At 55.2% G+C, this 20,335-nt stretch overlaps 2 protein-coding genes across 9 annotated transcripts in view; one reads left to right on the top strand and one right to left on the bottom strand.

Annotated features, from left to right (window-relative positions):
• PKIG (cAMP-dependent protein kinase inhibitor gamma) overlaps positions 1 to 2,829 on the top strand; it is a 99,224-nt gene extending 96,395 nt beyond the window's left edge. For all 5 annotated transcript variants that reach the window (XM_045444491.1, XM_045444490.1, XM_045444493.1 and 2 more), the window contains one exon: positions 2,096 to 2,829. In XM_045444491.1, coding sequence (XP_045300447.1) covers positions 2,096 to 2,175 — 80 coding nt within the window. In that variant the 3' untranslated portion in view covers positions 2,176 to 2,829. The remainder of the gene's footprint in view (positions 1 to 2,095) is intronic.
• A 493-nt stretch (positions 2,830 to 3,322) lies between these two features.
• ADA (adenosine deaminase) overlaps positions 3,323 to 20,335 on the bottom strand; it is a 28,191-nt gene continuing 11,178 nt past the window's right edge. For 2 of the 4 annotated variants that reach the window (XM_045444485.1, XM_045444486.1), the window contains exons 2-12: positions 19,536 to 19,597; positions 13,711 to 13,833; positions 9,930 to 10,073; positions 9,043 to 9,158; positions 7,957 to 8,084; positions 7,166 to 7,237; positions 6,985 to 7,086; positions 6,681 to 6,745; positions 4,836 to 4,965; positions 4,095 to 4,197; positions 3,323 to 3,617 (exon numbers count right to left, since the gene is read on the bottom strand). In XM_045444485.1, coding sequence (XP_045300441.1) covers positions 3,604 to 3,617; positions 4,095 to 4,197; positions 4,836 to 4,965; positions 6,681 to 6,745; positions 6,985 to 7,086; positions 7,166 to 7,237; positions 7,957 to 8,084; positions 9,043 to 9,158; positions 9,930 to 10,073; positions 13,711 to 13,833; positions 19,536 to 19,597 — 1,059 coding nt within the window. In that variant the 3' untranslated portion in view covers positions 3,323 to 3,603. Of the gene's footprint in view, positions 3,618 to 4,094; positions 4,198 to 4,835; positions 4,966 to 6,680; positions 6,746 to 6,984; positions 7,087 to 7,165; positions 7,238 to 7,956; positions 8,085 to 9,042; positions 9,159 to 9,929; positions 10,074 to 13,710; positions 13,834 to 16,285; positions 16,494 to 19,535; positions 19,598 to 20,335 lie in introns of those variants that run through there. The other 2 variants (XM_045444487.1, XM_045444488.1) reach the window with 2 other exon arrangements.

Raw genomic sequence — 20,335 nt, 5'->3', positions numbered from 1 at the left:
TTCTTCCTGCCCTCCCCTCACCTGCCTCGCCTTGCTTGCTCTTAGAGACCCAGACTGCTCTACTGAGAAGCCTTCCCTGACAGCCTCAAGCCAGAGGCGACACCTCTGCTCCCAGCCACCTCCATAACCCCACTTAGCACAGCGCCCCTCCTCTCCCACCTGGATCTTTGTCTCGCGTACGTGCTACGTGGTGGCATATCGGCATATTGCTCACAGATTCTGCATCCTTATGCTCAGCTCTAGTGAACGGTTTTCTGTCTCCTACCTCAGTAGTAGTAAGCACTCATCCATGGACACAGGCCCTTCTCATACCTGTTTTCTCTAATTTGGAATCCTTGAAGTGTCTGGGTCCTCTGGGTCTAGGACATTTGCCTGCCAGGGTGACGGACATTTGAAAAGGGGACCTGAGGAAGGAACAGTGTTCAATGCAAGGAAATGAAGCAGTCATGCTGGAGTGTAGGCCAGCCTGGCTGACGAACCTTCCAGTAGGCCCTGCAATGAGCCGTTTCCACAGGCAGGCCTGGGGGGCTGTGCTCAGTCCCCCAGACTCACTGAGGGAGTGGGCCTACAAAGATTCTGACCAGCAGGCCCGGCTTAGAATCTGTTTGCTTAAAACAGCCCAGGAGACAGATGCCCAGCTGGACGGAAGGGGAAGTATGGCCTTGGCCTGTCCTGGAGGCCCAGCCGCTGGCCTTCCCAAGTCTGTGGCCTGTTGGTGTTTGTTAACGCTCCCTAAGCATATCGTACACGAGCCTTTGCCTTTCCTGCCTTATGTGGGGAGGATGTTTCCCTACTTTGCCTAATGATAAGAGACAAGACATGAAGAAAGGAATACACTGCCCAGCAGTTTCTGACCATGAAAAATTCTGACCAGTTTCAAATTGTGCCCTGAAACTGACCCCAAGGGAGTCCCAAGAATACTGATTGGTGAAGAAAGTGCTTGAGAACCTTCTCCCCAAGAGAGAGCTGGGACTGGCACAGAGGAAGTGTTGGCGAAGACATTCATGTGCCAGGTGACCACCTTTGGCCCTACGCCTTGGTCACACACAGGTGAAGGTGTCCCCGTCCTCACTTTAAACAAATTGCCTGAGGTCCCACAGCAAGGAAACAGAGCAGAGATTACTAGGGAATCCAACGAGAATGTTCCTGCTGGCCAGGGCAGGAAGCTCAGGGTCAAATTGGGTATCAGAACCTGGGAAATTTGCCCAAAGTGCAGACTAGTCTGTCAGGCTTCTGGAGGGCCAGAAGGACCCTCTGGGCCCAAGCTTTTGTTACAGGACCACCCAGGATAGGGGTAGTGGTGGGGATGGGCACCAGACATCCACGTTCTGGCTGCACCACTGGCTACCACCACCTTCTCAGACTGCTACGCAGGTGGGGTGAAGCAGTGCCGAGGACAGCCAGCCTTCATAAACCCTGGAGAGTGCTGCTTTGTGGCCGAAAAAATTCAGTGGGAAAGACATTGGCTCTCTCCACTGCTTATCTCTAGCAAATCAGTTCATGTCTTTGAGCCTGCTTTTCCCATCTATATCATGACTCTAATCATAATCTCCAGGCTGTGTGGATGCTCCAGCCTCAGGAGCTCAGGACAGGGTGGGGTGGTTCTCCTTGGTCTGTGGAGGGATTGGTCTAAGGATGCAAAGACAGAGGCCCTATTGGGAGGTGGGACTGGTCTGGTAAGGACACAGCACAGTGAAACGGCCACACCCTGGTACTCCCCTGAGCTAGCCTGTTCCCTGCCCCTTCTCTGTCTTATGAGAACAACTACCACTCACTGAGCACCCATTCCATGCCGGGACTTCACATTTGCCCCCTCCTTTTGAGAACCTTCACAGACAGCCTGATCCTCAACTGAGGCTTGTAACAGTCATCCATGAGCCTGGCCTTTCATTGACCTTAATTATACTAGTAACACTGCCTGCATTTTCTTCGTAAACGTTGTTAGAGGCCAAGCTAAAGGTATTTTCGGCCATGGCCACCCTTAATCCAGCTCCTGTCCTGCGCCCCAGGGCTCACCCACTGTTCCGACTTCAGCTGCATCCTTCCAGGCCTTCTGTGCTTTACGTTTGTGTATATGCTCCTTTTCTCTCCTCAGAAGGACAGACAGAGGCGGGCACCCCAGACAAGGAAGCTAGCAAGCAGCCTGAGAGCAACGATGGGACCACCTCGTCTTGAGTCTGACCTTGCCCATGGAAGGTGGAAGAGAGACCTGCTGTCCCCACCTGGACAGGGAGCCCTGGCATTGGCCTGGCAGCCCCTTCTCTGAGCCCCTGTACCAGGCAAGCCAGGCCAGAGTGAAAAGGCACCCCCGGAGGCCGCCGTGGCCCCTACCCTGGAAAAACCCTCCCCCTGCACCCTCAGGCTCCACTCGCCCACCACCTCCTCACCGTGCCCAGGCACACTCTCAAGACCCTGTAGCTGCGGGGCATTATTTATTCAGCGGGCACCTGGGTGAGCAGCACCCCAAGAACACGCCTCCATAGGTGGTCTGGGCAGCAACCACGGCCCAGCTCTGCCCCGCCTTCTCCAAGCCCAACCTTCTGGGTCAAGACCTTCGTATCCCTTTTTTTAAAAAAACACTTTTAAACTTTTTAAAAACTATAAACCTCTTTTCAGCAGAGAGGAAGGGAGCTGACTTTTTTTTTTTTTTTTTTGGAAGGCATTGTAAGCGGAACTGACCATCTGTGCAGCTCTGCGTCCCCTCGTGGAGCTTCACAGATCCATTTCTAGGGAAGGGGTTTTGTGCTCACAACTGATCAACTCTTTGCCCTTTCTACCAACATAAGTGGCACCTAGGACCCAAGAAATAAATGCTGATGATTTGTGTGACTGGTTTAAGATTATTTCTCCTTTAAGCAGCAAAAGCAGGGGTGGGCCAGGTTTCCCCAAGTTAGTTGGGATCTGTCACTGCCCCGGGGTTTCCATGGAAGGGCATACCTGAGAAGATGCTGGTATTCCACAGAGGCTGGCACCCTCCTTGGCCTGGTGCCTGATGAATCTTCTTCCATCTGTCCCTTTTGCTTACCCCAGTCCACAGCTTACCCCCATGGGCAGGCCCAGCCCTTAAAACCTACAGTGAGAGGGGGCTCAGAGGTAACATTTAAGCACATAACTCTTCAAGAGAAGCCTGGTTTCTTCTTGAGGGAAGGCAGGCTATGGTTCCCTCTTTGCCCCCCCCCCCCCAGCATCAGAAGCTCTAGCTTCTCCTTTGCAGCCCCCACCAGGGTCCCAGGGTCCCGCTGCTGAGCAGACTGCCTGAGTCTGGGAACCCACAGCCTCCTCCTGTTCTCACTCTGCCCAAGACCACAGCGCTGCACAACACTAGTCATTAGCTTCTTTATTGAGCACCAGATTTTCAGCATGAGTCCCCATAGGAAGGTTTCAGATTCAACCAGACTCTGGTCCACAGTCTGAGGAGAGATACAGCATGCTGAAGTTTTCACGTGTACAGAAACAGGCACACAGGCTTCAAGAACAGCAGTAGCTGACTATGGGAACCCTGGTCTTCCTTGAAGGAGTAAAGGTAGGAGTGTCATTCCAGGCCCCAGAGTCAGGGAGGCTCCATCCACAGGGTGAGGGCTTGGAGAGGTGGCTGTGATGTCTTCAGAGACGCTGCCCTGCTTGCCAGGTCAGAGACACAGAAAGGTTAGGTACCTTCTAGTACCCAGGATGTAAGAAAATCCCAGAATATAAGAGCCAGAGAGGAACCCTTGCTGCAGATGGGGAGACTGAGGCTTAGAGCAAGAGAATGCTTTGCCAAGGTCACACAGTAAGAAAGCAGAACAGAGCTAGGACCTAGGCTCAGCTCCCCTGCCCTTCACTTTAGGTGGCCATGGTGACAACCCAAGTTGCCAAGACCTTTGGGACTACACTTCAGAAACTCTCCCCTGAGACCAGCCTCAAGGCAGCATTACACAGAAGGTAAGCTGATCCAGTGAGAGGCGCCGTCACCTAAAACCACGTGGCCAGGGAGTCCCCACACACTCTTGGCACTGCCCAGGAGGGGAAGGGGGTGCTTCTTGCAGGAAATCCCACAGAAAGCCAGGCTGCAGCCAAGGCAGGTCGGCAGCCCAGAAGATCAGCCAGGAACATACCTGCAGCAGCCAACGATGGCATCCCATAGGCTTTATAGAGCAGATCAAGAAGCTTCCTCTTCTCATCTTCCGGGAGGAAACTGGACTTTGCCGCATTGATGTTCTAGAAGGACCAAAATGGTGGATAATATGACACCAGAGAGCATGAAAGGAAGCCCTGGGCAATCTAGTGATGGGCCACCCTCTTCAGTGAACACGGGCAATCGATTAAGCTCAGAGTGGAGAAGGACGTGTCCAAGGTCACATGGCAGCAAGTGCCAGAGCAGAGACCATGAGGTTCCATGTTCTTGAAGTGGCACTACAGGACACAGTGATGTGAGGAGGAATTTGGAGAAATGTGACACAGGGTGGGATACGTGTGGGGCCAGAGAGATACTCCTGCCGGGACAGATTTGGGGTGTCACAACCTCTAAAATCAAGGGCTCAGCCTGGGATCTATGGATGGCCTGAAATGTGTGCAGAATTATAGCTGAGCACATGTTTCTGGAGAGAGAGTGGACAGTTTTTATCAGATTCTTTACAGGCACTCAATCCAGGCAAAGGCTAAAAAACCTGGTACTAGGTCAGCACACCAGCCTGAGGTCATATCCATAGAGGGCACCTACCTCTAGGTCTGGCTTGGCTTGGCCCGTTGAGGCAAAGTCACTCATCTCCAGAGGTTCCGGGCCCTGGCCAAGACCTGCAGGCCTCACACACCCCCAGGGCCAAGAGTCAAGGCCACCAGGCCTCACGTCCACTCACCAGCCTCTTGAATTCCTCTTCAGTAAAGCCCATGTTCTGTTTGGTCATTTGGTAATCGGTTTCCAGGGTGGACTTGAAGATGAGAGGGTCATCCGTGTTGAGTGAGTAGTTAGCCTGGTCACGTTTGAACCTGGATACAGGGGTGAGGGGGAGAGGGAAGAGCCTCCTTTTACTCTGTGGTGAACAGTCACCGCACGTTGGCTTTCACCCTCCCTTGAGCCTTGCAGCACCTTTAGACCTGGAAGAGCTGCTCGCTGTACAAAGGAAGAAAATTCAGAGAGCTCAGGCGACTTGTGTAATGCCACGTAAATAGCAACTCAAGACAGACCCATCTGACCAGCCCAGAACTGGGCAAAGGCAGAAGAGGATCAGGTAGAATGGCAGATCATATGAAACCAGAGAGCAAGGAAGGAAGCCCTGGGCAATCTAGTGATGGGCCACCCTCTTCAATGAACACAGGCAATCGATTAAGCTCAGAGCGGAGAAGGACGTGTCCAACGTCACATGGCAGCAAGTGCCAGAGCAGAGACCATGAGGTTCCATGTTCTTGAAGTGGCATTACAGGACACAGTGATGTGAGGAGGAATTTGGAGAAATGTGACACAGGGTGGGATACGTGTGGGGCCAGAGAGATACTCCTGCCGGGACGGATTTGGGGTGTCACAACCTCTAAAATCAAGGGCTCAGCCTGGGATCTATGAACGGCCTGGAAAGCGGGGAGGCCCAGCAAGCAGCACCCTCTGGAGCCTTCGTCTTCACAGCCCGCACTCTGAGGGAGCTGTCTGGACTCCACCCTGTTCACCCTCAATCCCACTGGCATCAACTCTTCAACCAGCCCCGCGTGGAAAGGGTTCCTGGCACAATCCCAGATCACCGTCTCTGTAAACCCAGGCCTTTCCTGGCTCTTACCTCACTTGACTTGTGTAGCACAATTGTACACTGTTGACTGGTCTTAAAACCCTTTTGATTTCTCGGAGAGCACACTTTTGGCTCGCCTCGTACCAGACTGTCCCTTAAACGTCACTATCCTGCGTTCTCTCCTAGGCCCTCTTGCTCCCCCATCTCCCGAGGCTGTCACTTCTCCATGAACCTTTCTCCAGCCCACAGGCTGTTACCCGTGTGCCTCCAAGAACCTGCGCTCGGACGCTCAGCAGGTACCACACGCTCCACCACCCTGAAGCGGACCTCAGGACCCCCTTGTAATCCGATCACAGCCCGAGCTTCTTCCCTTCTTAAGCTTAGCAGACAGACCAATGCAGGCCTGACCACGGTCGCCCCAAGTTCTTGTCGCCTTCTCCTGTGTCAGGGAAAGGTGGCTTTGCCCTCCTGAGGCCTGATGCCACCCCCGGGGCTCAGTCACAGGACAGCTGGAAGAAGGGCCAAGGTGTCTGGTTAGGTGGTGGGTTAGAAGCAGGCTGCGATGGGCCAGACTCCCCACCACCCCCCACCATGGGAAAGCTTCAAGATGGTGCTTGGGGGTAACACCCGGAGATGCCAGGACCGCACGAGCTGGAAAGACTCCTCTTCCTGATGCCTAGGAGGCCAAATCTGGAGCGTGGAAGCACCCGTCCCACCTCAAGGCCAGCGGAACGTTGTGCTGTGGCCACAGGAGTGAGGGGGCCCCCGGTCCACTGTTCGGGAGCGGGGCTTCCTCGGCATGTTATAGCACACCCGCGGTTTGGGCTCCTCGTCCGTAAGGTGAGGACAGCAGCACCTGCTCCCCAAGGCCTCACAGAGATTTCCTATCAAGAGGCCCCGCGTGGGCCAGCACCCAGCCCCTGCACTTCCCTCCCACCCTTCACTTTGCTGTACAAAACCGAATGGGCCCCAGGGCCTGGGCCTCACCGAACCACCGGATGCTCTGTGTCCGACTTCCAGGCGCCTGTGAGGTAGCTGGACCAGGGGCAGACCTGGAAGAGCAGGTAGATGGCTAGCACACGTGCCCCCAGGCCACACTGTTCCCAGACCCCAGGCTGGAGCCCCCTGCTCTGACACCATTCTCCGCACAGCCACGCTGGCCTCCCAGCTGCCGAGTCCTGTGAGCTCCATCCTGGCAGCTTTGATGCCCACTGCCCAGTCCTGCCACACTGGCCCGGCCCCAGCGGCCCCTGGCCTTCCACCTCGGTCCCCTCGCTCCCCGGCCACTCACCTCGAAATGTAGGTTTTCACGGCGCAGCCGGGTGTAAAGGGCCTCGTCATCCAGCGTGTGGTAGCCATGTCCCACCCTCTCCGTCTTAAGCGTGTCCACAGCCTGCAGAGAAGCAAGTGGAGCCTAGTGCCAGGTGGGCAGGAAGCGGGAGAAGGGCCCCACGCCAGCCCCGCCTCCTCACCTGTCTCACCACCTCCGAGGAGCCCACCTCCCCTGCATGGACAGTGCGGTGAATGCCGCTCCTCACGGCCTCCTGGAAAGGCAAGAGCCAGTCACGGGCGGCCTGGGGGGCCCCAGCGGCCCGACCTTCACCGCACTCTGGGTCTGAGTTTTGGCAGCCTTGAACTACGCCCAGTCAGCTGGCCTGCTTCAAGATGGGGAAGTCGGGAGTTTTGTTTGTGTCATCATAATCTAAGTGGCAGCTGCCCTTTATTAGACAGTTATTATGTGTCTGTCACCGTATGAAATGGTTTGTATATGTTACCTAACATCCACAAGTATTATGATACCTGTTTTACAAGGAGAGAAACAGACCCAGGAAAGTAACAGGACGATGATCGAACAGGTGGGGAGCCGAGCTCTGAATCTTGGAGGGGAGACTCCAGAGCCCCTTCTCTAAAGCCCCCGCTGCATCCACGGGAAGTGCATCGTCAGGCCTCGAGATGTTTGCTCTAACTCTGTCATGCCAACAGATGCGACAGAAGCCCAGAGAAGGGGCAGCCTCACCCAGGTTCACATAGCAAGGTACAGACAGAAAGAAACAGGCTCACACATAGTACTCCCAACACCAAGGGGGAGTCTTCTGTTTATACCAAATTCCCAATGTCTAGCACCCCCAAGACCCAACTAAGCTGCACTAGGGGACCGCGGAGGCCTCACGCACCCCAGTCCGTGTGACCTCTCCCTCCTGGGTGGAAGCCAGCTCCTGGTGCTCACCCGGTGTCGCCCTCCCCACCTTCCTGCGGGACCCACCTCGTAGGCCTTCACGTGTCCCGGGAAGAGGCTGCTCCCTTGGATGGTCTCGTCTCCAGCCAGGTCAATGGCCACCACAGTCTGATGCTGGTACTTCTTACACAGCTCCACCACCTCCAGGGACCAGTCTGTGGGCAAGATGCCCACCGGGTCTCTGATGGCATCACCGAGGAGAGGCCCCCCCCCCTGCCGCTCACCGTCCCCCAACCTGAGCCCAGCGGCAAGGCAGGGGGCCCACGTCGGGTCTTCTGATCCCGCTGGCCATGGCCTAAGCACGTGGCCTTTGGCCAACCCCTCCATCCAGGGCCTCACTTTCCTCTCCTCTGAGAGGACTCCAGCTGCCACCGCATCGGCCCCTGGCCAGGCCCTGTGTGGAAAGTGCCGAGGGCGGGGCCTGGCTTGGTCGACAACCAATGGCTGTGTCTCACCTGACCCCACCTCTGCCCTCGAGGGGGCGGGGTGAGCTAAGCCTCACCTGGCTCATGAGGAGATGGAGACCCCCCCCCCCCCCCCCCCCCGGTTTAACACGGAAGCCCAGAACAGACCCCACACGAGCGCTACTGGACGTATTGCTAACATACTCCATCCTCTTAACCAATCAAGGCATCATGAAGGGTTTAAAAACAGGTGAACGGTCACAGGCTTTGGCACCAGATGGCCCCGTGTTCTCGCGTGGGCTTTCTGCCTTCCCGACTGAGGAGAGAGAGGCTCCCCCGCCCTTCAGTCTCCTCAACTATCAGAGGGGAAACAACGGCCATCCTACCTCACAGGCTGCTACAAGGATCAGAGAAAATACGTGCAAGTCTCTGTACACGGAACCTGGCCTAGATTTTTTTTTCTATTGTTCAGGTTCCTTTGGATTTGTGCTGCCTGCAGGTCACGTGGCCGTCAGGCCTGATCTCCCCGGGGAGAAGTGTCTCTCGGCTGCCAGGAGTTCCAAGCCCGAAGCCCCAAGGTCCTGCTGAGGGGCTCAACAAACACCATGGTGCTGGGGGCAGGGGAAGCCCGGATGTGGCTCCAGGGCCAGGCTGGGGGATCGGCCGGTGTCAGAGGGGCGGCCCGGGGCAGGGCTGAGGGCGTACTCACTGGGCTGGTGGCGCAGGCAGCACAGGATAGACCGCACCTTCACCCCAAAGTCTCGCTCTCCCTCCTGCAGGCCCTGGTTCACCACAGCCACCACCTCATCGGGGGTGAGATCCCCTCTGTGTGGGGAGAAGAGTAGGGATAGGGCAGAGGCAAAGGTCTAAAGGACACAGCCCCAGGACTGGGATGTGGGGGGCATTGAGGGGAGAGAGAGAGAAGAGTCTTCTGAAGCGGCTTCAGCCCCCATGAACCCACCGCCTCTGGGGAGAAAGACATGGCCCCCAGCCCTGGCACACCCCACTTCCGGCTTGCTGGGGCACTTCCAGACTGGAAGGTGTGTGGGGCGGGGGTGGGGGGTGCTGGTCAGACACAACCCTCCCTGTGGGTGCCGGGCACTGATAAGCCCGCCTGCTCAGATTCCCACTAGTCCGCATGTATCAGAGTTGTAGCTAGAAGGGGGCAGTGGGGTTGGGCAATGCCACCTAGAGACCCCTGGGGTCCCGGCAGAGAGGCAGGAATGGGCCACACTCACTTCAATCACAGGGTTAGAACAGGACACCTAGAAGTCACTGGACGAGGGGGTTAATGTTTCTAGACTGTGGGTCTGTGTCCGGGACAAAGGAGGCAAGACACAGACACACACTTTTTCCAAAGGTAGATAAGTAAGTAAATAAGTAAATAAATCAGCCAGCAGGCCAGCCAGCCAGCCCAGATGAGGGCTGAGAATGTCTCTTGTGACAGAGTTAAGGACAGGACCTTAACTTTCTGAGGGCATGGACAGGACCAGGGGGGGCAACGTTAGGTCAGGGGCTCCTACCAGCCTGCCCCTGAGTCTCAGGTTGACCCATCCCACCATAGCCTGGGACCGGCCCCTCCAGGTGGTCACTCACTCGGTCTGGTCCCAGGGGATCGGCTCCACTTTAGAGTTGGCCAGCAGGTGCGGGCTGTAACGCACCTCCACGTACACCACGCCCTCCTTGGCCTTCATCTCAACAAACTCATAGGCGATCCTTTTGATGGCCTCCCGGGAGCCCCTGGGCAGGGAAGAGAAGGGTTGGGAACAATAATCTGATTTTAAAAACGGGCAAAGAGGGGCGCCTGGGTGGCTCAGTCGGTTGAGCGTCCGACTTCAGCTCAGGTCACAATCTCGCAGTCCGTGAGTTTGAGCCCCGTGTCAGGCTCTGGGCTGATGGCTCAGAGCCTGGAGCCTGTTTCCGATTCTGTGTCTCCCTCTCTCTCTGCCCCTCCCCCATTCATGCTCTGTCTCTGTCTCAAAAATAAATAAACGTCAAAAAAAAAATTTTTTTTAATAAAAAAAAAAAAAACGGGCAAAGGACCTGAATACCTGAATAAACATTTCTCAAAAGACATACAAATGGCCGGGTTTTATGAAAAGGTGTTCAGCATCACTAATTATCAGGGAAATGCAAATCAAAACCACAACCTCACACCTCACACCTTGTTAGGATGGCCACGATCAAAGAGACAAGTGATGGTGAGGATGTGGAGAAGAGGGGCCCCTGTGCACTGCTGGCAGGAACGCAAATTTTTGCAGCCACCGTGGAAAACCGTGTGGAGGTTCCTTGAGAAATTAAGACTAAGCTGTCATATGATCCAGCAATCCCCTTCTGGATATTTGTCCAAAGGAAATGAAGTCAGGATCTCACCGAGGTATCTGCACTGCCGTGTTTACTGCAGCATTATTTACGATAGTGAAGACATTGTTACAACCTCAAGGTCCACTGACAGATGAATGGATAAATCTCTCTCTCTCTCTCTCTCTCTCTCACACACACACACACACACACACACACACACACACACACACACACTGAAATAGCATTCAGCCTTAAGGAAATTCTGCCATTTGCAACATGGATGAAGCTGGAGGACATTATGCTAAGTGAAATAAGCCAGACGCAGAGAGACAAACACTGCATGATCTCACTTACATGTGGAATCTAAAACAGTCCAACTCATAAAAGCAGAAAGTACCACAGTAGTTGCCAGGGGCAGGTTGAGCAGGGAAAGGGGAAATTGGGAGATGTTGGGCAAAAGGTACAAAATTTCAGTTCCACAAGATGAGTAAGTTCTGGAGACCTAATGTACAGCATGGTGACCATAGGTAACCATACTGTATCACATACTGGAGATTTGCTAGAAGGGTAGAGCTTAAGTGTTCCCATCACACACTCACACACACACACACACACACACAGAGGCAAGAAAAAAGAAAAAGGGAGGCGCCTGGGTGGCTCAGTCGGTTAAGCATTTGATTTTGGCTTAGGTGGTGATCCCATGGTTCATGGGTTCAAGCCCCATGTCAGGCTCTGTGCTGACAGCTCACAGCCTGCTTTAGATTCTCTCATTCTCTCTCTCTCTCTCTCTCTCTCTCTCTCTCTCTCGCTGTCCTTCCTCTACTCACGCTCTCTTTCTCTCAAATCAACATTTAAAAAATACTTTTTTAAAAAAGCAAAAGGTAACTATCCACAGTGATGGATATGTTAGCTTGCCTGCAATGATCGTTTCACAATGGATATACATATCAAAACACCTTAAAGGCACATAATTTCTATTTATCAATTATACCCCAATAAAACTAAGGTGAGAGAGAATGGACAAATCCAGAGGGTACCCTGGGGTCGGGGAAAAACCCGCGACCCAGACTTGAATCCCGGCTCCCACACTTACCTGTTGCGGGACTCTGGTGAGTCAGCCTGCCGCTCACATCAAACGTGATCGTGAGGACAAACACGTTAAACATCATAAAACTCACCCAGGCCAGTGCTTAGAGCAGAACAGACAGATGCTTGAAGTGGTTTTGTTGGTAGCGGAGTGCTGGCTCTAGAAGCAAGGCACATTTAACCTGCCAGGGCCATTCTAAGTACTCAAGTGACAATGAACTGTGCCTAGCTGGAAGTTTCCACCATGAAGAGTGAAAACAGAAAATGGTTACTAGAATGTGTGAGGGAAGTGTCTTGGGGAAGTAGGCCAACTCCCAGGAAAAGGGGACCATGCCTTTGCGGATGAGGTGGGGGGCAGCTGCTGCCTTCCCTGTGGGGCAGGGGCAGAGCCTGGGTCTGGGACCTCAGACCTGCCACAGGGGAGCTGGCCTCCCAGGAAGAGGGTGCCAGATTGCCCCCACCCCCCACAGCTGTGGAACGCATTCATTCCCCACCGTGACCAGCACGGTCCTAGGCCCAGGGGATACAGCAAACAAGGTGGACAAAATCCCCGTCCCTGCAGTGCCTACGGTTGAGCAAAGCAGGCAAGTAAATAAGCAAAACGTAAAATCTACAGTAGGGGGCGCCTGGGTGGCTCGGTCAGTTAAGCATCTGACTCTGACTCTTGATATCTGCTCATCTCATGGCCGGCTCCGGGCTGAGCGTGGAGCCTGCTTGGGATTCTCTCTCCCCCCCTCTCTGCCCCTCCCCTGCTCATGCTCTTCCTCTCTCTCTCAAAATAAATAAAACTTTAAAAAAAAAATTTAAAAAATAAAACCTACAGTAGGTCAGATGGTGAATCTAGCCAACGGCCTCCATCTGCCTCAATACCTTCTTCACTGGGCCTCCAACAACCCATACTGGGCACGTGCTCCAAACCTTTCCTCAGGTCCAGCCCTCTGGACAACATCACACCTTATCTATCCCAAAGCTTGGACCATACTTCCTCCTCCAGGCAGCTTTCCCTGACTGCCTCCAGCCCGTTTGCCTCTTCCCCTTCTGGAGCTCCGGAAGCACAGACTGCAAAGGTTTGACTCTCACCGGCCCTGGGAAACTCTGCCTCGTGCCAGGAAGCTCAAGGTGGCATCAGGGGAAGAATCTGTGTGGTCCTGGCCGTGCTCCTATACTTCCTGAGCCTTCATTTCTCCTCTGCGAACAAGGAGCATGTCCACCTGGCAGGACTGTCGACAACCACAAAGAGTACAGTTCTGGGAGCTGCACACTTATTCTTCTAGATCAAAGAGACTCTGCTATTAAAAGATGGAAGGAATGAAAGGTAACATGAAAACACCAGTGCCTTGGGCGCCTGGGTGGCTCAGTCAGTTAAGCGTCTGACTTCGGCTCAGGCCATGATCTCACGGTCTGTGAGTTCGAGCCCTGCGTTGGGCTCTGTGCTGACAGCTCAGAGTCTGGAGCCTGTTTCGGATCCTGTGTCTCCTTCTCTCTCTGCCCTTCCCCTGCTCGTGCTCTGTCTCTCTCTCTCAAAACTAAGTAAACATTAAAAAACAAAAACACCAGTGCCTGGCTGTCCATGAAGGTATCTTCATCGTAACAGGGGACTTGCTGAGGACAGTGCTGTGTCTGTTCCAAACTCCAGTCCTAGGAGGTAGATGGGATCACGAGCCCCACTGTCTAGATAAGCGAACAGAGGCCCAGAGAGGGTACATTTTCCCCATGTCACAGTTATCTGGTGACAGTATCAGACACTAGGATCTGAGCTCCTGACCTCACCCCCGGTCACTTTTCCATAGAAGTTGAAGAAAAACATCAGTGTGTTATACCCACGTTCCAGAAGGAAAAAAACTCAAGGCCCAAAGGTAGGGAGAGATTCACACAAATGCACACAAGGATGAGAAACAGAACTGGGGTTTCACCCCACAGGTGGAGGCACAGGCCACAGGGAATGGGAGTCACCCAGAGCCTGGGGCGGGGGTGGGGGGTGACTCACGCGATGACAGGCATGTAGTAGTCAAACTTGGTCAGGAAATCTGGGAGGCTGGTGGGCTTGTCCATGCCGATGATGTCCCGCAGCTCCTCTACGGTGTCAGCGGGGAGGGCAATCCCCCTCTTCCTGGGAACAGAACCGTGAGGGCAGCGGGCCGCTCCTGAGCGGGACCCAACCAACCCCTCAGAGGAGCCAGAACAGGAAACCCGGGGATCTCTCCACCCAACTCCTCCCATTAAACAGATGGGAAAACTGAGGCCTGGGGCGTTTAGAACCCAGACTGGAATCCTTCCAGCAGCTCCTGTCCCCAAGGCTGTAACCAGCCAGGGAGTCGTAAGAGGGGATAACCGGAGTTAAAGTCTGTACACACACACATGCACATCCCTGGTGCCTGGGACCCGAGAAGCTGCCAGGGCAAGCCCACAGTTTCCTCCTCAGCCCCAGGAGTGGGGAGAGCCAGCTGGGCTTCTGCCAGGTCAGGGGTTATCGGGGCACTAACTGCAGCAACACAATGCCCGGGGCAGGCGCCAGACCTGCCCCCTCCGTCCTCCATCTGGCCGGCGCATCAGAGAGGCCCGTCCTGCGCACTGAGCTGGGAGTGTCTGGTGGAGGCTCATGGGAAGGCATGGGGGGCCGGCCACCCACCTCAGCGCGGTCTCCCCTCTCTGCCCGCAGACCCCGTGTGGGGCTCGCCCAGAATAGCCCTTCTGGACCGGAGCCTCCTCTCAGCCGCGGGCAGCGGGGTGCGCAGGTGGGCTGGCCTCCTCTGCTGCGACTCCCGGGTCCCCCTGGGCCTCAGTTGCCCCACTTTTAAGAACACCAGACATTCAAGACACGCTTCTACCATCAGGGGACAAAACAGGAGACCAAAGGGGCTCTGAGGAAACAACACAGAGAACAGAAGAAAACCTGAAACTCTGACAACGAAGAGCCTCAGGGACAGGCGAAGAGGTCACGTCCCTGAAACACAGCATCCTTTTCAGGAAGGGGACAACCAGAGGGTAAGGGCTCCCAGAAACCTAAAAGAATATGGCGCCAATCATCGTAAGGATATAATAAAATGAATGGAAAATAAAGCGGCGAATCGCCTCCAGCAAGTACCACGAGAGACGAAAAATAGGAGCGAACGGTTAATCAGGTGACTAGATCAGGCTGGAGCAGCCGGTTATCCGCAAAGCAAGAACAAAAGAAGGAAGGAAGGAAGGAATCGCCAGAGAAACCGAAGTTTGAATAGTGTTTATGTTCTTTACTGACTTCGGTCACTAAAATACTATGATGCTTCCCCACATAAATCCCTAAGGCCCCGACGTAGGCTCTCCTCTCCTCCCGGTGGCCCAGGAGTGACCCCCAGTCTGCAGCCAGCCCCCACCCCCCCGCCTCCCCCCAGCCCCGTGTCCCCACAGGACACCGTGGGGGGAGATGGCATCCCCGGTGTGGTCCCGGCACAGAGGGCAGCGTGGGCCCCCTGATCCTTCCGTTGCCGGGCAGCCTGCCCCAAGGCCACCCTCGGAAGGTCATCCCCAGGGACGGAGTCCCTCGCCCCCGAGCCAGGACCCTTAAAGTGCTGTGTTTGGGAGCTGGTGATGGCAGCAGAGGAAGGCTTTGGCGCTCACGTGGTCAGAGGCAGTGGCCACGCTTGCATAGGCCCTGCTGGACCCACTCTGTGCGGCTTCCCTACCGGTCTTCCTCCAGCCCCTACGACCACCGCTTCCTGGCGGGGCTCTTCCTCCTGACATGCTTTCAGACTGTCCCTTTTACACACCTGTCCGGATGGACTCCTCCCCTTTCAAGGTTTTCACCTGAAAATCCAGAAATCTCTGCCTCTACACACCACCACTTGAGGGCCTAGGGCGGGCCAGGCACTGGATGGGACAGCAGTGACCAAGATAGACCACCTACCTCCTGCCACCTCTCCCCTCCCTGCCCCACGCTCCACATCCCCAAATACAGCCCCTCCGACCCCCCAGCTGCCCAACCCACGGTGGGGGGCCTCCCCTGGGACTCCATCTGCTTTGCCCACCAGCAGCCAGTCCCCAAGTCCCATTTATTTTCCTTCCTAAATGTCTGTCCCATTAGTGCCCCCCTCTCCAGACTCTCTCCTCATCAGCCACCAAGAGATCTTTTGACAGAGTGGTCAGAGGAGGCTGGTTAGAGGAGGGGACAGTTATGCAGAATTAAAAATTTTTTTAATGTTTATTTTTGAGAAAGAGAGGGAGACAGAGTATGAGTGGGGGAGGGGCAGAGAAAGAGAGAGAGAGAGAGAGAGAGAGAGAGAGAGAGAGAGAGAGGCAGACACAGGATCGGAAGCAGGCTTCAGGCTCTGAACTGTCAGCACAGAGCCCGACACGGGGCTCGAACTTAACGAACAGCAAGATCACGAAGTCAGACACTTAACCGACTGAGCCACCCAGGCGCCCCTTAAGCAGAACTAGAAAAGAGACAGAGGGAACAAGAGGGGCTCCGGCAGAAGCCAGGAGGGAAGGTGAGGCATAGGGAGGCTGGAGCTCAGAGTGGGGTCAGTGGTTGGTGATAAGCCAGAGGGCAGAAGGAGCCCAATGGGGCTAAGTTAGGGCCTTACCCCCAAAGCACCAGCAAATCGCTGAAGGATTTCAAGCAGGGAAGCGGCGTAAAGAGGTTTCAGTGCTCCTTCTGGCCGCCGTGCGGGTAACAGATCCAAGAGCTACTGTCGCAGTCCCAGCAGGAAACAAACGGGACAGACACTCTTCAGGATCTCATGCAGGACTGGGCCTCCAGAAGCTGCTTAGACCAAGCTGTAAAGCTCCAGTCTGGGACCCAACGCTGAGGCAAGAAGGAGTTCCTCTTAGGGCCCCGGGTCCTCCTGCCACCACAGCCACTCGGCAGCAAAGGCTCCACCCGGGACCAAGCTTGGTCCTCAGATGGTCCCTACACCCCAGTCAGCCCTGCCTTGGCCAGTCCTCTTCCGGCCGTGGTGGGTGATGCGGCCACAGGGAGCCTGGCCAGAGGGCCCCGTGAGGAAGAGGAGCTCAGGATTTGGAGGTCAAAGTCCATCCCCCTGCCGTAGGTGCCAAATCACCCAGGGTAGGAGCTGTCCCATCCGGGAACCTCCACATCCTTGTCAGTAAAACAGACAGTACTTTCTTTGCAGGGAACAGAGAAGCAATGAGGCTATTTACGTGTCCAGCGTAAGACAGCAAGTTCCAAAGCCTGACGGACTGGGTTCCTTAAAGCCTGTGTGACCCTGGGAGAGTTACTCAACCTCTCTGTTTATTAAGTCTGGCAGGTTTGAGAAACATCCAGTGTGGACTAAGTAGCAGAAGAGGTCAGAGAGGCCACACAAGCTTTGCAGGTCTGTAAGGGCCATGGGTGGACTTCGGCTTTGCCCCTAAGCAAGCTGGGAGTGTGGGAGGGCTTGAGCAGGGGAGGGGGGCTGGTCAGACTCTGCTTTAAGGCAGTTGTTCTGACCACAGTACTGTGGGGACAGGAGACGGGGGAGGCCAGAGCGGCCACCCGGAGACCAGTCAGGAGGCCACTGCCACAGTCCAGGTGGGGATGCTGGTGGCTCAGGCCAGGGCGGCGAAGGGAGGAGAGCGAGCCCACGTTCAGAACGTGCTTTGGCAAAACGGCTGACAGGGTCACGAGGAGATGGAGAAAGAGGTAGGAGAAGCACCCGAGAGGACAGAATCATAGGAGCGGAGGGACGCAGCGGGCACGAACATGGTCAACGGAGGCCCAAATCACAGAGGCAGAAGAGGCACCACTGGATTTGGTGACAGGGAGGGAGGGAGGGTCCTCCTTCTTTCCTTCCTCAGCCCACCACACCCAGGAAGTCCTCCAGTGTGTTTATGGGCATCCACAGCTGCGTCTGACCGACTCCCTGGTCCCCCGCCTGCTGGCCTCGAGCTCAAGTTCCAGCTGGCACCTGTGACACCCCTTCCCCGGGGCCCACAAAGCCCCTCCCCTGCTCCTGATGCCAAGGTGACGTGGGAACAGCAAATCCGACCAGCATCCCCACAGGGGCGGTTCCCCTCCCTCCTCTCTCTACCCCGTCCCGGACTCAGGCCTCCTTGTTCCATCCACCACCACGTGCCCTCTGACCCCTTGAACTAGCACCTGCCAGGAGATCCCATCCTGGTGCCAGTAACCCGCCTTAATGGCCTCATTAGGGGCCCTGGGGGAATGGCCAGCCCTCCGCATGGGCAAAGGACAGGCCGAGATAAGCCAAGCAGCTTCACCCCACTCAGCCGGAGCCACGACTTATAATTAATAACACCATCATTAAGTGCCCTTTATGGACACCGTGCTTAACCCCGAGCTAAGGGTTTTCTGTGCACGGCTTCCCCTAAGCCTCCCGCTGGCAGAAGTTAATGTTCAGGGTGTGGACTCAGGGCCACACCCATGCTTACTAGACAAGTCCCCTCACCTGCCAGGGCTCAGTGTCCTCCTCCGCAAAATGGGGACAACAGTGGTACCTCCTCACAAGCTGTCGTGAGGATGGAGTACGTCAGCCCTGGTGCAGCGCTTCTATGGCGCTCGGCACACGGTCAATGACGTAGGGGAGTCAAAAACTACATCAGTAGCAACTCCCTAGGGCAGAGTGAGGTCTGTGTAAGTAGGACAAGGTGGAGAAGCGTGTTCCCGCCAGACCTCTGTCCCCAGCTCTCGGAGGTGGAAGAGGTGCTCCGGAGAGTTGGGGGACAGACTCCCCAGCATCGCTAGTTCTCTGGAACGGTGGCATCTGGAGAGGCCAGGGGACTCTGGCTGACGGAGCAGTGTTCACACTCGGGTCTGAGCTGAACTGCTCCAGGCAACGAGAGAGGCGGAGTCCTCCTAGCTCCACAGGGAAGGAGTGCCCAGCAAACAGCTGAAGAGCACAGTCCCCGGAAGGAGGGGTGGGTGGCAGAAGGGGCCCCCATCTCCCAGGTCAGTTCTGGAAAGAGGCCAAGGTTGTAGCAAGGAAATGGTATGCTCACATTTGCATCCGGACCCACTGGCCTCTAAAGTCCCTGCTGTTCAGTGTTAGACCCAAGAGAAGGGCCACCATGAGCCCTTGAGGTGGGGAGGGAGGTGCGGGTGTCCCTGACTGGGGGGGCACTAGGGAACCTTCAACCCACCCACGTGCCTGTGAGCCGAGGCAGGAGGCACATTCTCGCTTGGAAGATGAAGAATGGCCCCCAGAGGAGGGGCCTCCTGTCCACATCCCCCAGCAGGCTATGGCCAGGGTCACATAGGGAAAGCCCTGGGGATCAGATGACCCTGGGTCAGTTTTAGACTCTGTTTATGGTTATGTGGCCTCAGGCTACTGCCTTCACTTCTCTGAGCCCCTGGCTCTCCTCAGTGACATGGGGATAGCAACACCCTCCCTCCTCCAAGTGTGGAAGGATTAAATTCACTGACTCAAGGAGAGGGCTCAGCCTAGCGGCCCAGCACGAGGAGATGCTCAGCAAATGGTCCCAGCATCCTGTGTGGGTGCATCACCTGCCATAGACTCTACGGATTCAAAACACAGTGACCAGTTCAGTCCTGGGGACTGCCTCCTCGTGTGTGTGTGCGCACGTGTGTGTGCACCTGTCTGCGTGTGAGGCAGGGCAAGCTCTTCCTGGCTCACCTGGCAGCAGGAAGAAAGAGAAGCACAGAAAGCAGAAGACTTGGGCTGTGGGTCTCCTGCTCAGAGCTGAGGGGCCTTCGTTTGTCCACAGACCACCTTGTTCCGGCCAGGGGGCCAGCTTGATTCCATGGAGATATAGGAAGGAACAACCCTGGAATTCTCCAGAGTCCTCTGGGTTGAACTGTGGGCCCCCAAATATCCCCAAATGTTGGGGAGGAAGGTCTCTTATCCAAGGACTTACTTGCCATAGTATAAGATGGTTTCAAGCTTGATGGCCCCATCCAGGTGGATATGCAGCTCCACCTACAAGGGGGTAGAGAGAGGAAACAAGGGGGGAGGGGAACAGACACCCATGAATGCCTGAAGTACCTTCCAGAGGGTTTGCATTAACAATGACCATGATACCATTAGTCCCATCAACTGGACACTTACCACATATGCCCCACTAAACTCTTTACACACACCACCTTGTTTAATCCTCATCTGTGGGGTGGGTTTAATGGTCATCTCTAGCTCTTTAACAGTTAAGACCACAGACAGGTTCAACCACAGCTGAGGTTCAAGCAGGTTAAATAACTTGCCCAAGGCCACACAGCAAGCCATAGAGGCAGGAACCCAGCCTAGTGCTTTGGTTCTCAACCACAGCTGGTAAATGGCAGAACCAGAATTGTAACCCAAGTTCAATCCCAGAGCCGGTGCTCTTAAACACGAGGCCAACCATGGTACCATAGGAGCTATGGAGCCCCAGCCACTGCCCCCACCCAGGCAGTGTCTGCTCTCCACCAACTCACTCAACAAAATTCAGTATTAAAAAGTGTTGACCACAGACTTCCTGGACCTGTGAATATCCACAGTGGATTTCAAAACGCAGGCCCCATCTTCAAAAGCAAAAGCAGATGTCACTTAAGCACAATTATCAGGAATCAATATTAGGCGACACAAGATCCTTCCAGTATTCCAGAAAGGGTACCAGATACTTGGCCATTTTGGTGATCTTTCTCTACACACACACACACACACACACACACACACACACACACA

The sequence above is a fragment of the Leopardus geoffroyi genome, chromosome A3 (assembly GCF_018350155.1).
Source record: "Leopardus geoffroyi isolate Oge1 chromosome A3, O.geoffroyi_Oge1_pat1.0, whole genome shotgun sequence".
Classification (NCBI taxonomy): domain Eukaryota; kingdom Metazoa; phylum Chordata; class Mammalia; order Carnivora; family Felidae; genus Leopardus; species Leopardus geoffroyi.
The sequence above is the reverse complement of the archived record's forward strand: the minus strand, read 5'-3'. Positions and strand labels throughout refer to the sequence as shown.